The 14407-nt window shown below is 36.4% G+C and overlaps 1 protein-coding gene across 3 annotated transcripts; it reads left to right on the plus strand.

Annotated features, from left to right (window-relative positions):
- The first annotated feature begins 3327 nt into the window (after positions 1-3327).
- Positions 3328-12566, plus strand: LOC140769034 (protein transport protein SEC16A homolog). 3 transcript variants are annotated; one of them, XM_073109558.1, is made up of 14 exons: positions 3328-3472; positions 3712-5512; positions 5645-5968; positions 8011-8139; positions 8223-8345; positions 8535-8699; positions 8888-9013; positions 9098-9232; positions 10253-10380; positions 10453-10564; positions 10638-10949; positions 11072-11188; positions 11289-11584; positions 11702-12566. In XM_073109558.1, exons 2-14 carry the CDS (start codon positions 3818-3820, stop codon positions 12204-12206), a joined length of 4167 nt encoding a protein of 1388 aa, XP_072965659.1. In that variant the 5' UTR covers positions 3328-3472; positions 3712-3817; the 3' UTR covers positions 12207-12566. The 3 variants fall into 3 exon arrangements, with proteins under 3 accessions (XP_072965659.1, XP_072965677.1, XP_072965669.1); XM_073109576.1 differs by having other exon boundaries at positions 3338-3472; positions 3683-5512; XM_073109568.1 differs by having other exon boundaries at positions 3339-3472; positions 3663-5512.
- The last annotated feature ends 1841 nt before the right edge of the window (positions 12567-14407 follow it).

The raw sequence follows: 14407 nt of genomic DNA on the forward strand, positions 1-14407 counted from the left end.
TTGGATTGCGATTAGATTAATCCCATTTGGATCCAAAATTTTTTAGAATTAAAGATCCAGACTCAAAACGTTAATACCTACTCCAGTCCAAGCGCGCGCACACTTATTTGAGAGGTGGTAATTTGCAAATATTTTATCGTGAGGTTGTTTTCTGTAATAAAATATTAACGGTAGGTTGTAATTTGAAATAAAAACGTCTTTTTTTTGTTAAAAAAAAGAATTCATTAAGATGGTTAACTTCCAAGGTTACAAAATGTCCCTTTTTTTATTATTTATGAGTCCAAAGGTTAGATATGGGCTGTACAAATGATAAATTCTTTATAGATACAAAGACACTTAGGTTTCACCGAGCTTTTAACTAATATAGTAAACTGTCTAGTTTAGACTTCAAGCCATGTGCGTCGCTGAACAATTGCTCTAAACCAAACATTGTGGAGACATGCTCCAAGTCGTTGCGCTACTAAGTTGCTTCTTTAAGCCAACCGTATTGCCAAACTATCAATTGAGTCGAGCTGTTGAGCTAAACCACCAAACTATTGAATAATATTCTTTACAATATTGTTTGGGGTTAGAGTCAAACCCATAATCATAGGGAAGGTACTTACCAACTCTTGGTTGGTACAAAATGCTCAATTCAGGTCAGAGGTACAAAATTGTAAGAGGAAAAAGGATCTAGTCTAAATACACCAAAATCCTTGGGTTCTATCCAAATTAGCTAACCAGTCAGACACCCGATTTGCTTCACGAAAGATATAAGAAATTTTAATTTGAAGGTAATTTTGTAGCATAATAGAGATGTCATCGGTAATGGACTTGATGGTCCAGGGGTGAGGAGTTAGTCCAATCAATATGTCGACCAAAAGGAGAGAATTCGTCTCGATCTAGACTCTATCAGCAGCAATTTGAGTAATAACATGAAGAACATACTAGCATTGTTGAGACTTCAATAGCAAGAGGAGAGACGTATTTACCATATTGATTTCTTGCAAGAATTGGCTCCACCATTAGCTTGTTGGGCAACAAAACCCGTTTCACCTAGGTCTAGTGGTCTTATGTAGGAACCGTCTGAATTGATAATAAGGTGATGTAAAGAGTTATATGAAAGAAGCAAGTTGAGCCCTTCATCTTTTACTCTTCTCTTATTGCATTTGATGACATGTTATCCTGAATACATGAACTGTGGCTTTTTTTTTTCTTTATTAAACAAGGCAACTTTATTACTTTAAAAACTCAAAACTGAGCTATCATTTGCTTTGAGTTCAGGAGGTGTCTTTGAACTTGGTCAAATCCCTACCAAAGATTTTATTTTTCTTTTTTATCTAACCAAATTAACTCCTCAATAACTAAAAATATAAGAAAAGAAAATAAATATAATATGAATTCAAGTTGATACTAATTTTATCCTTGGTACTATTTAAATCTATCAATTTTGAATGTTCTTTCTCTCTCTCTCTCTCTTGCAAATTATTCTTTATTATTTTTTTATTATAAAGGAGGTTATACTTCACCAAATATGTGAAAAAAAATATGCAAAAAACTTGTACAGATCACATTTTCTTTGAAATTATTAGATAATTTTTTTTACGGATAGGTTTATAGTGTTCAGGAAAGATTTAATTCTGTCGCTTGTGGGCTTAAAGCCCTCAAACCTATTAGCTAATCTCGTAAAGTCTGATGCCGCAAAATGTTATTATAGATACCATTTATTATAATAATGAATACTATCCTAAAAGTAAAACGAATTGATCGAGATTCAAGCCGGAGAAATGGTTGAATTTAGTAACGGTGTGAAAGAAATAGCCTTGAATCTTGTTTTGCCGTCATCTATTTTTCTCCAACGCCGGTATTTTTATTATTATTTCACATTACATCACAAATAATAAATACACTCTTAATCTAATTCGGAACTAAACACCATATTATTTTAACCTAATTCAAGATACCTAAATTAGGACTAAAAAATAGAAACATTGTAAGATTAATTAACTATTCAATCAGTGATTAATTCATTTTTGTCATTTAATTCAAATACTCTAAGTTCTTTTTATCAATTCGAACATAATATTAAGTTCGATCTTTATCTATCCATTACCTTCAAATATTTAAAGATTAGAGGTTTATCATAACTGCAGGTTATTTAAAAATTTAAAGAGAGTAGCGAAGTATTTGCTTATAAATAAATATCCAAATAGAGGTCCCATAAAGACTTAGTATTTTAATTTATAAATAATTTTACTTAGACTTCTGAACTATTATGATTTTTTATATATATTTTAAATTATTTTATCATACTCATCCCCATAACTATAGAGTATATGTTGATAAATAATATATGTAAAAAAAATAGCACTAATTTGGACAATATTTTTATAAGACTATTTAATATCAAATTAATAATTTAGTCTTTACCCGAAATGATCCGATTATTAACGGAAGGGATAATTATACTTATATTGTTACGAACCAGATTTGGATCGATCCAGATGTAAGAAATTATAAAAATTTAGGTGGAGGTAGCCCCGTGAGTTAGGGTTCTAATGGCCTCGAATTTATCTAAATCGAGTAATTATCTGACGTTGCCGCGGCCGTCGGAGTGGTGGACGGCCATAGGGTAGGGTGGCTATTGGAGGAGGAAGGTGGCTAGAGTTTGAAAGCGTTGGAGCTTTTACGGCTATGATCTACTCCTAAAAAGATAAAGCAATCTAACGGCTATAATAGAAGATAATAACGAAAATAATAATTTGACTAAACTCTGATTCATTTCATTCAATTTCATCATTATTATCAGCACACGTCTACTCCTATTTATATACTCCTATTTATAGGAAAAATCTTTAGCAGATCGGATCCACATGCGGATTATCCAATTTATTTATTAATAAATAATATATTTGAAAAAAAATAGTAATAAATTAGACAATATAATAAGACTATTTAACATCAAATTAATATGATGGTACATTGTATAATATCCTATTAAAATTCATCTAGTCTTTATTCTGGAATGATTCAATTATTAATAGAAAAGATAATTATACGTAAATTATGTAGTATATTTATACGTGTTGTGAAAATTAATGAGGGGATCTAATATGAAATATACAATAGATCATGGGTCTAGATGTCAATTAAATTGGATTTAAATTAGATTATCCTAGATCGCGACTCAAATGCTATTATCTAATCTAATCCAAGCACGCACACGCAACGCACACCCCTTTATTTGAGAGGTGGTAATTTGCAAATATTTTATCTCGAGGTTGCTTTCCGTAATAAAATATTAACGCAGGTAGTAATTTGAAATAAAAAGGAAGACCGGAGAAACACACGAAATTTCTTGCGACTTGGATGAATTGTGAGTTGTTGTCGGTGTTTTGAGAGCAAGGGTTTCCGCTTCCTCGCGTCTCGACTTCCCTCTACGATCGATCGATACCTCCTCCGATCCCCCCTTCCAATCCGACGCGTTCCCTCGGTAAGTCTCGGATTCGGTCGAGTAGATCTTTTCTCCGCTCGATTCACTGCGAAATTTGCACGTTGTTTTTTTTTTTGGGTCTTTTTGGCTGCCGGTTTTGGCTAGGATTATACCCGACGTTCGAAACCTTAGATCTCGCTTGTATTAGGGTTTCCCAGTCCTTCAAGAACAACTTTTTTCTTTTTCTTAGATTTGAGTGGGATCTCCTAGGGCTTGATGGGATCTGGGTGGAATCGCAGGAGATTTGCTCGAGTTGGCGCCGATTTTGATGGGCAGATCTAATTTTCTCTAAATTTGGGGGAAGTTTTATCGGTTGGAGAGGAACTGAACTTTGATTTCGCTACGATGGCGTCTCCTCTTCCATTCCAGATTGAGGACCAGACCGACGAGGATTTCTTTGACAAGCTTGTGAATGATGAGTTGGGCATAGAGGGATCTAGTTCTGTATCGAAGGAAATAGTGGAGGATCTCTCCAATCTTAGCCTTGGTGATGTTTCCACCTCTTTGGAGGACTCCGGGGATGCTGAGTTTGCCTCAGAACTTGAACCCAAGCAGGAAACAAGCAGCTTGATTACCTCGGAGACTATGCCAAATGATGCTTTGGCCGCAGAGGATTCTCTCCTATCAGCAGCAGCTTCTGATACCACAACAATTCAATCGGTTGGTTCCACAGAAAATGCTATGGATGTTGGATCTCCAGGTTCGTCAATGGCAAAGGGAAGCGGATCAAAGGGGACCAGTGTCAAGGAGGTCCAGTGGACTGCTTTCAGTGACAACTCTCAGCAATCCAACCATGGCGGGTTTGGTTCCTATTCAGATTTCTTGACGGCTGATAAATCAGCTGAATTTGTGATGAATGATACCGATCCCAATTTAGGTTATGAGGAAAACAATAATCAGATTACAGACATGGGGTCCTCTGATCAACAAGACACCCAATTTTACGGCTTTGCAACTGAGCAAGTTCCTGATGCAAATGATGCCCACTACTGGGAGAATCTGTACCCAGGTTGGAAGTACGACGCAAGCACTGGTCAGTGGTATCAATTGGACAGTCCTGATGCTACTGAGAATGCTCAATGGGACAACAGCAGAAATGTTGCAAATTTAAATTTTCAGAAGAACTATGAAGAAAAGGTTCATCCTGCTGTGGACGAATCCTTTGCTATGAAATCAGATGTTTCTTATCTGCAACAGACAGCTCAGTCTGTGTTGAAGACCATAACAGAGGAGAGTACCATTAGTAGTGTTTCTAACTGGAATCAAGGTAGCACAGAGTATCCACCTAATATGGTATTTGATTCTCAATACCCAGGATGGTACTATGATACAAACAGCCAGCAGTGGTATACTCTTGAGTCTTACATGCAGTCAATACAGATGGCATCAAGTACAGTTGAAGACCAGGCTAGTCAAGTTATGACTGCTTCAGCTGGAGTCTCGCAACAGAACAGTATCTATAACGAAGGAAGCCAAGATCAAACATATACTATTCAAGGTCATGGAGGCCAAGAATTTGCAGAAAGGTGGAATGCTTCAACTGGTAACTATGGTCAGCAGAACATTTGGCAGCCGGAACCAGTAGATAATAATAGAAATATTGGAAGTTCTTTGGAAAATCAGCAGACAGGGAACTTATACAGTTCCATGGGGCATTCAGGGAGCCACACAGAACAACAGATAGGTTACAAGGCCTTTGAACCTGTTACAAGTCAAAATTATGGCATTGCTAATGGTGTCGTGAGGTCTCAAGGGTTTGTTCCTGCTGAAAGTGTGTATCAATACAATCAGCCTAATGTCGGGAAGAGTCCACAAATACATTCTTCAAGCAACTACTATGAAAATCAGAACTCTATGAATTCACAGAATCTGTTTCAGAGTTCAAATCCCTCTTTTTCTCAGTTCTCTTATGCTTCTCATGAAGGGAGGTCATCAGATGGACGTCCTGCACATGCTTTAGTTACTTTTGGATTTGGTGGTAAGGTCATTGTCATGAAAGATGCAACTTCTACCGCCAGTCAGTTTGAATTTGGTAACCAAGTAAGCTCTAAATTCATTCACCGTCATTTTGAATAAAAATGAAATTCTGAAGGTTTCCTTTCTAATTTCAATTTTCTTTTAGCGATTAGCATTTTGGAAACTGATTATTTTTCCCGGTATGTACATTTGAAGGGCATGTCTGGTGGTACAATCTCAATTCTTAGCTTGTCAGACATTATGATGGATAAAGCTGATGGGTCTAGCGTTGTTAGTGGCTGTGCTGTCAGTTACTTCCATGCATTATGTCAACAACCATTCCCTGGCCCACTTGTTGGTGGCAATGCTGCAACGAAGGATGTAAACAAATGGGTTGATGAGAGGATCATGAACTGTGAATCGCCCAGTACAGACTTTCGTAAAGGAGAACTTCTGAAGCTTCTTCTTTCATTGCTCAAAATATCATGTCAGCATTATGGAAAACTCAGATCTCCTTTTGGGTCTGATTTGTTGCAAGAGGTATTGTTCTCTCTCTATTTTTTAGTATTGCAAGAGCTCTTATTTATTTGTATTCTTACGTATTTATGCTTTAATCCTTATAGATATCCTAGTATATATACAAGGATTCATCAAATATTAAAAAGGAAGTCTTTAAAAATGTAAAACTCTATTCATCATTCTCTCCTGTTGTGCGAATCTTGTCTCAAATTTCCACCTTGTATGATGATATGATCACCTGTAATTTGATGTTGATGGCAAATAGAACCTTTCTTGCAATTAAACCAACTAATGAGGACTTCCATGCCTCTTGATTATGCATTATAAAGCTTTCAATCAGATGTTGGAATTGTATATTTCTAGGAACATCAAAGTCTCAATCATAAGAAAGCTAGATAATGATTGTTTCTCTAAAATGATCTTCATTTGGTTGCTCCACTTTCAGATTTTACTATTCAAGTTCCTTATAGTTTGATTCCATGAATCAGACCTTTCTCTGAGTTGGGTTGCGTGGATTGGATTTTAAGTATGATACTGAATGAATATAGCCTCAAATTGTAAGCTTATTTTCCAGGGAAAGTTGAGTTAACACTTAAGTTAGGGCATGGCATGACATTGCTAAGACCCCTTCCCCACTTGCAAGTACACTTTTCCTATTAATACCCTAAGATGAATGCACAGAAAAAAGAGGGCAACTATTTATCCTATGATGGAAACTGCATTACATCTTGAGACTGCAAAATCTATGGAGCTTTTGAAGTCAAACTGAGTAATCAGAAGAAAACCAATAATAACTTGCATCTCTAATTAATGAACTAAAACCAATACACATTAAAATAAGTAGAAGATAACTGTTTTAACAAGGAAACCTCTAGAGATCAGTCTTAAGGAGTGAAAGAGGCTCCTACATGACATGAGTTAAAGAAGCAACCTAGGTTTACAGATACGATTTTCAGTAAAACGGACCGTTGGTGTCAATAGTAGACAGTTTTAAAGAGATTGTGAATGCTAAAATCTCCTTTGTCCATGAAAGATTTGGAACCCATCCCCTAACTGTTATCAGTGGCTTCAGCTGCACGTTTTGATAGTTTTTGTCACTGGTTTTGGTGGTTCCACTACTATTGGCTAATATTACCAAACCTCAAATCTTGAATTTTCAGTTTATTTCATGGAGAAAAGCTAAACTTCATCTTTCAATTCTACATATAATAGATATGAATAAATGGGGAATATTGATAGATGGTTCAAATTTGGCCCAATAACAGTAAATATTGCATGAGAAAAGAATCCTTACAACCCAAGATGTGTATAATTTGTTGACCTATGATATTTTGCCCTTTGCATTGCTATAGTGAGATCTTTGCTATCAATGTTTAACTCACCAAACACCATTAGTGGAAACCACCTGCAGTTTTTGGTGATATAGTTCTTATGTTAAACAATTATGTAGAAGTAGGAATATAAATTATCTTGAAGGTACAAAAGTATCTTGAAGCTTCTTGAAGAAGTTTGACTTTTGTATGGTATTTTCTTTTAGAAGTCAAGGAAAAGTGAGAAGCGCAGACGAGGGTATTTTAGGTAGTTTAGTAGTCAATCTTTTTATCCTCACAAAATTTTCCTGTTTTGATACAGTTCGGTTAGAGGTTTGGTTTAAATCAAATCAAGAGATTCATATGAAAATTGTAGGAAAGATAGAGCGACCAGGTGACAAAAACCACAAAGATGGTGTGCTAATCACAAAGTTATAAATTTTAGGGTGTTATTTGAAAATTATCCTTCTTTTTAAGATGCAAGTTTGGATTTTATTTCACCATATTGCTCAAAGACATGCTTTATGTGACATTTCTAAGGAATGGATTGAGATACAATTGTAAGATGTTGTATTGAATAAATATGTTACATTTAACTGTCATCTTTCTGGATTTTTCAAGACATTTTAATAAACCTTTTTCTTAGTCATCAAGTTCTGAAGTATCTTTCATGTATGAATTTTCCCTTATTCTTGCTTCTTTATCTGGTATTTTGGTACCATTTCAACCTTGATTTATCTTCCCCATTAATAGGAAACTGACGGTCCAGAGATGGCAGTAACTAAGCTCTTTGCATCTGCTAAGAAAAGCAGTGCTCGTCTGAGAGAGTATGATTCTTTCACTCATTGTATGCAAAATCTTCCTTCTGAAGGACAAATCCGGGTAAGTCTTGTTCTATTTATAGTTCAGCTGAAATATTTCATTAGTCTTTGAGTTGGTAGTTTAAATGTGCAAAACATGTTTAGGCAACTGCCGCTGAGGTGCAAAACCTTCTAGTCTCGGGTAGAAGGAAGGAGGCTCTCCAATATGCACAGGAAGGTCAGCTGTGGGGACCTGCCCTTATTCTTGCAGCACAGCTTGGTGACAAGGTTCATCCACTTTTATGACTTACCTGCATTGTGGGCATGCTTTTATGATAATGCTCACCACTGTCTTATTTCTCGTCAAACCAGCGCTTAATGTACATTATCATATATGGACAAAATTGCTTTTTATTTATTTATTTATTTATTCAAATTTTGAAGCTATAATTTTGTCGCTGATTAACTTTGATGCAGTTTTATGTTGAGACCGTGAAGAAAATGGCTCATCACCAATTCATATCTGGATCACCTTTAAGAACACTATGCCTTCTTATTGCTGGGCAACCTGCAGATGTATTTTCTGACAGCTCCACCAACAGCTTATATGGTGCTGCAAATGCATCACATCAACCCACTGAGGTGATAGATCTACCAAAGTTTTATTTTCTAGACAAAGTGTTAATGATCTATCTTGCATTAGTTTGTTCTTTTCACTTCCTTGATAAATCTATTACTTATTTCTTAGGTTCTGGTTTATCTGGAATCAGTTTATAAAGCTTTTCAATATCTTGTGCGGTGAACTCATTTGATATTTTTGTGGCAAGTAGGTAAAAGCTAATGGCATGTTAGATGACTGGGAAGAGAATTTAGCTATCATAACTGCAAATAGAACGAAGGATGATGAATTAGTAATGATACATCTTGGAGATTGCCTTTGGCGAGAGAGAGGGGAGGTTTGTTTGTTTTTTTGTTGCCCTTTTACTTATTATCTTATACTGAAGAAGCTAATTTAATGGTCCTTATTCAATTTGATACAGGTAACTGCTGCACACACCTGCTACTTGGTTGCTGAAGCAAATTTTGAATCATACTCTGATAGTGCAAGACTCTGTCTCATTGGTGCAGATCACTGGAAATATCCTCGAACATATGCCAGCCCTGAAGCTATTCAGGTCCTATCCCCTTTTCTTTCATTTGTTGTCTTTATTCTCAATGTAAAATTGTTTCTTGTCCACTTTGTTGTTGCAGTTGCACTAGTGTTGAAAATAAGATTTCTTTTTTTGTTTGTATCCATGTAAAGTTTAAATTTAAACTGGAAACTGTAAGCAAGATTTTAAAAGATTAATGTTTGGTAGACACCCTCAAATAAGTTGACACGGCTCAAAATTACACAAATCCAGACAAGGATTTGCCTGGGATTCTTTCCTTTTCTTATGCGGATCAGAGATATACCTATACGAGGGTGCAATATTATGAAAAAACAAGAACCGAGCTGTTACTCTAATTCTAAAGGAAATTGCATGAGAATGATAATTTAGCTATCTGTGTTACTTTATGCTGATGCCCCATACAAAAAAGGAGTATCTAAGTTGAAGAAGCTAATTTTCTATAACAGGCATTATTTTTTAATTTGTCATATATAATATGCATCATCTACTTGGCTTGTTTCTTTGAGGCATATGAAGAGGCCAATAGAGGATGGTTGCTTTGACAAAAGTAAGGGATGTTATCATACTCGCCTTTTTATATTGTTCCAAAAGGGATATGGTTCTCTTGATCAAGTTTGCCTCTTGAGTTCTCCTGATTTCATAAGCTTGAACTATAGTTCTTTTATCCAGAGTGGCTTTCCATGCTTCTTAATGGTCTTCTATCTAGCTCACGGTTGATATGAATGGAATCTATTATGTAGTGCATTGATGACTTTGAGAACTCATTGTGAAACATTTTTGAACTTAATTGATATGAGATCTGTACAATGAGGTTTAAACATAGCTGTATGACGGGGTAAGGGAAATGCCTAAATTCACTTCATCCTCAGGAATCTGTTAACTATAATTTATCTCTTATTGGAGCTGTGATATGGTTCTATTTTTCATTGTGTAATGATGCATAGTTTTCTTCCTATAATTTTTTAATTCTTTTTGTGTTATGTTCCATCATGAACTGACTCTTCATTTGAAACATTGCTACAGAGGACAGAGTTGTATGAATATTCAAAGGTGCTAGGTAATTCTCAGTATATATTGCTTCCATTACAGCCATACAAGCTAATTTATGCTCACATGCTGGCTGAAGTGGGGAAAGTTCCAGATTCACTTAGGTCGGTTTAGATATTTTTATTTTCCTTTTTCTTATTGTATCCTTTTAACTCATGGTAACTTATTTGGTATAGGTACTGCCAAGCATCTTTAAAGTTGTTGAAATCCTCTGGTCGTGCTCCTGAAGTAGAAACTTGGAAATCATTGTTTTCATCCCTGGAGGAGCGGTTGCGTGCCCACCAGCAGGCATGTTTCTTTTTTTTTTCGTCCTTTCTGTAGTTAGTCTTATCTCAGATTTTCTTTGCTGTTAATTCTCCAGGGTGGATACGGTACAAATCTCGCCCCATCTAAATTTGTAGGAAAGTTATTCACCTCAATTGATCGATCTATCCACCGCATGATTGGTGCGCCACCGGCACCTCTGCCCCCATTACCACAGGGAAGTTTAAATAGCAATGATAACAATTTTGTCGCCCCAAAAGTTGTGAATAGCCAATCGACTATGGCCATGTCAACTTTAATTCCATCAGCTTCAGTGGAGTCTATAAGTGAGTGGACAGGCGATAGCAGCAAGAAGATCATGCATAATAGAAGTATTTCAGAGCCAGATTTTGGGAGAAGCCCAAAACAGGTGCTTCTTTCTGTTTCAGTTGAATACAGTCCAATGTTATTCTCTATGTCTCCCAAGTCCTTTTTAAGAAAAGCAAAAGAAACTTCTTGCTCTTTGCTGACTTTACGTCCATTTCCTCAAAGGATGCAGGCTCAGACGGTGCACAAACCAAAGCAGCATCAGGAGGTTCACGGTTTGGACGGTTAGGGTCTCAGTTTCTTCAAAAGACCATGGGCTGGGTGTCAAGATCCCATCGTCAGGTACTTCTCTTGCAGTATTGGCTTGTCTAGTGCTTATACATATATTTTTTTTTTCCCTCCTGTCTAGTTAAATAGTACACCTGCTTATTCATGGCTGAAGGCAAAGTTGGGTGAACAAAACAAGTTTTACTATGATGAGAAACTAAAGAGATGGGTGGAGGAAGGTGCTGAGATTCCAGCAGAGGAACCTGCCCTACCACCGCCTCCGACAACATCATTCCAGAATGGTACTCTAGAGCACAACATAAACAGTGCCTTTGTCAATGAAAGCCTTACCTCTAATGGAGTACCAGAAGCAAAACCACCAAATCATTCAGAGCATAGTTCAGGGATCCCACCAATTCCACCCAGCCAGAACCAATTCTCAGCTCGCGGAAGAATGGGAGTCCGATCAAGGTGATTATCAGCTTGCCCTTCCTGAATCCTGATTTTGAGTTTATAGTAGCTCAAAGGGTTAACTTGTTATATTGCCAGACTGGATTGATCACATAGCAATGATTTCTTTCTTCTCAGATATGTTGATACATTTAATAAAGGAGGTGGATCTTCGCCAAGCTTATTCCAGTCTCCTGCTGCTGCTCCATCTGTGAAGCTGGCAGCAGGTGCTAAGTTCTTTGTTCCCACTGCACCTTCTGGTGGTGAGGAGCTGAAGTCTGATCAATCAGGTGAAAGCCATCATGAGATCACTGCAGAAAATCCTTCTATATCACTGCAAAAAGAAACACCATCTACCTCACCATCCATGTCACCTTCATCTTCCATCGAATGCTTCCCGAACATGGGCAACACTATTCCTTATGGAAGCAAGACACCAGGGCCGGCATTACCAAGTGGAAATGCTCCACTATCACGAACACGAGCTGCATCCTGGAGCGGAACGAAACCTGTGGGTGATGGACAAGCAGTCCTATCGCCATTTATGCCCAATTACCCCTCGCGGACACGATCAAGCAGTAGCTCATCTCTGCAGGTCCTTGGTGGCTCTACAGGGGATGACCTTCATGAGGTAGAGCTCTGAAAATTGGTTTCGTCTTATGTTACAATTGCATCCGGGATCAAACCATCCTCTCAAAAGAAATCTAGTGGGTAAAACAGGAGTTGGGTACGTCAGCACTGTTATGAAGAAATTTTGTTTGATAAAATGCACTAATTCAAGTTGATTCCTGTGTCACAGTCCAGGAGGCTTAAGTTCCAATCTCAAAGCTGGTATCCATTTACATGAAAAATCATGTGGATGCCGTTGTACAGATAATTTGTTGATTTATTGAAGGCAAATGTCCCATATTGATTTTTAAAAAGGGTATACAGGAACTCTGGAATTTACCATATCCATCATTAATTGGCACTTAGCTTCTCTGAATTATTTTCATATTTTGCCTACTGCGATTACTCCTATAGTAGTGCTTGCTTGTATGGTAATTATATTAAAGCAGTAACAATAGAAAGTATTCATCTCTTGGAATGTCGAAGTTGCAAACTAACAGAGTGGCAGTGGTTACTGGTTCCCGTATTTTTTTTTTTTTAATTTCTTTTTTGAAATGTTTTTTTTTTCTTCCTTCCTTCCTTTTTTTATGAGAAAAATCTTGAAATGTTATTTTTATTAAGCTATTTTCGCTCCTCAACTCTGCGATCTTCTGTGTTCTCTCTATGCTTGTGGTCAGCAGTCCTGTGCGTAATAGGTTCATACGTTACTTCACATTGTGTAATAACAGATGTCTTATTCTCTCAAATTAGTAGATTTTTTTTGTCAGAGAAATTGTTGATAAGATTGTCATCCGGAATATTATTATTATTCTGCATTAATCGCTGAGATGATAATAATAATGCAACTCATCTGTTATGATTAATAACACTTGGAGATCAAAAGTGGAGATATTTCATTCAACGGATGTATCTGGGCCACACGATTAATGCGGTACATCACGTGTAAACTGTTAAACTGTAGTAATAGGTTTTCACAAGGCACGTAGCAATATATGTTTATATATATTGTCTAAAATACAACGTCAATTATAACGCCCTCGTAGGGGCTCAATACAACTAATAGGCATAGACATAACTGAAATAAAAATAAAACTACTCCTTTGTATATCCAATGCATGCCTGTAGTTACTAGCAATAACAATACGCTTGTTTAAATGACTTATTATGAGTTACTAAATCAATGTAATCAATAAAAACTACACGTCACTATCCTAGAACATACCAATTCCTAATTATATCAGGATAAGTCCACACAGATATAAAGCTTGATACAATCTTTTATTCATTATACATAGCAATAAAAAAAAGTTTAGTTATTTCATGCTCACCAAGGCATTAATCATGTTTTATCATAGCTCACCGAGCCATTCACCACACATGTGGATATTCTAAAAAAAAATCATCAAATCACACAACCATCCATCATCTCATACATCGAGGAGGGATATATACACATCTAGTGGTAATGCCACTCACGCATGCATGACAGACACTGCATGTGACCAGTTGTCTGTGGCCATCAAACTAAGGACCCGATCATGACCCCATATCTTACTCTTTCTAAATCATCACCGCCTTTAGTAGGAGAATCGGGAGCCCTCAGCTCATCAATGGACGCCTTAACCCTGCGTCGTTGGGTGACTATACAGTATAATCAGGTGTAGGTCGCTAATAGTATAGTCATATATGATACACTTTACCTTTAACCCCGGGCTGAGTGAATAGGGGCATTGCCCAGTCAGAACCCGAATACTAATGATAGGTGGAAGTGGTGTAGTGTCTATGAGTGTACAAAGCATGCCATAATCACCGTTCTATTCTATATTCACAACAGATATTTATGAAAGAGTTTATCATACACGATACATGTAAAGCATCGTTACACTAATGTATAATATCATGAGTAAACTATACGGGTGAAAACGGATCAGATACGAATCGGATAGTGTTCAACCCATATCCGGATCCATGTTTTTAGTTCGGATACGGATAATTTTCGGATAAAAGATTGGATCTTAAACAGATATTGATTGAATTTAAAATAATTATAATATTTTATTTAGATATAATTAACACAAAATTATTAAGAGTTTTATAACAAATAATTTTTTTGTATGCCAAATATATAAAATTAGAGAAATTAATCTCTATAAATAATATATAACGTATTATTAGTAACAATATTAATATTTACTATTTAAATAAGCAAACTAGAAACGATAAATCATTTAAAAA

The sequence above is a fragment of the Typha angustifolia genome, chromosome 2 (genome assembly GCF_048772165.1).
Source record: "Typha angustifolia cultivar Huaian chromosome 2, ASM4877216v1, whole genome shotgun sequence".
Classification (NCBI taxonomy): domain Eukaryota; kingdom Viridiplantae; phylum Streptophyta; class Magnoliopsida; order Poales; family Typhaceae; genus Typha; species Typha angustifolia.

Coding starts and splice junctions, on each gene's coding strand:
- LOC140769034 (XM_073109558.1), top strand. CDS start 3,818: ATGGCGTCTCCTCTTCCATTCCAGATTGAGGACCAGACCGACGAGGAT. Junction 9,014..9,097: donor TTTGGCGAGAGAGAGGGGAG/GTTTGTTTGTTT, acceptor AATTTGATACAG/GTAACTGCTGCACACACCTG. Junction 11,189..11,288: donor TGTCAAGATCCCATCGTCAG/GTACTTCTCTTG, acceptor TCATGGCTGAAG/GCAAAGTTGGGTGAACAAAA.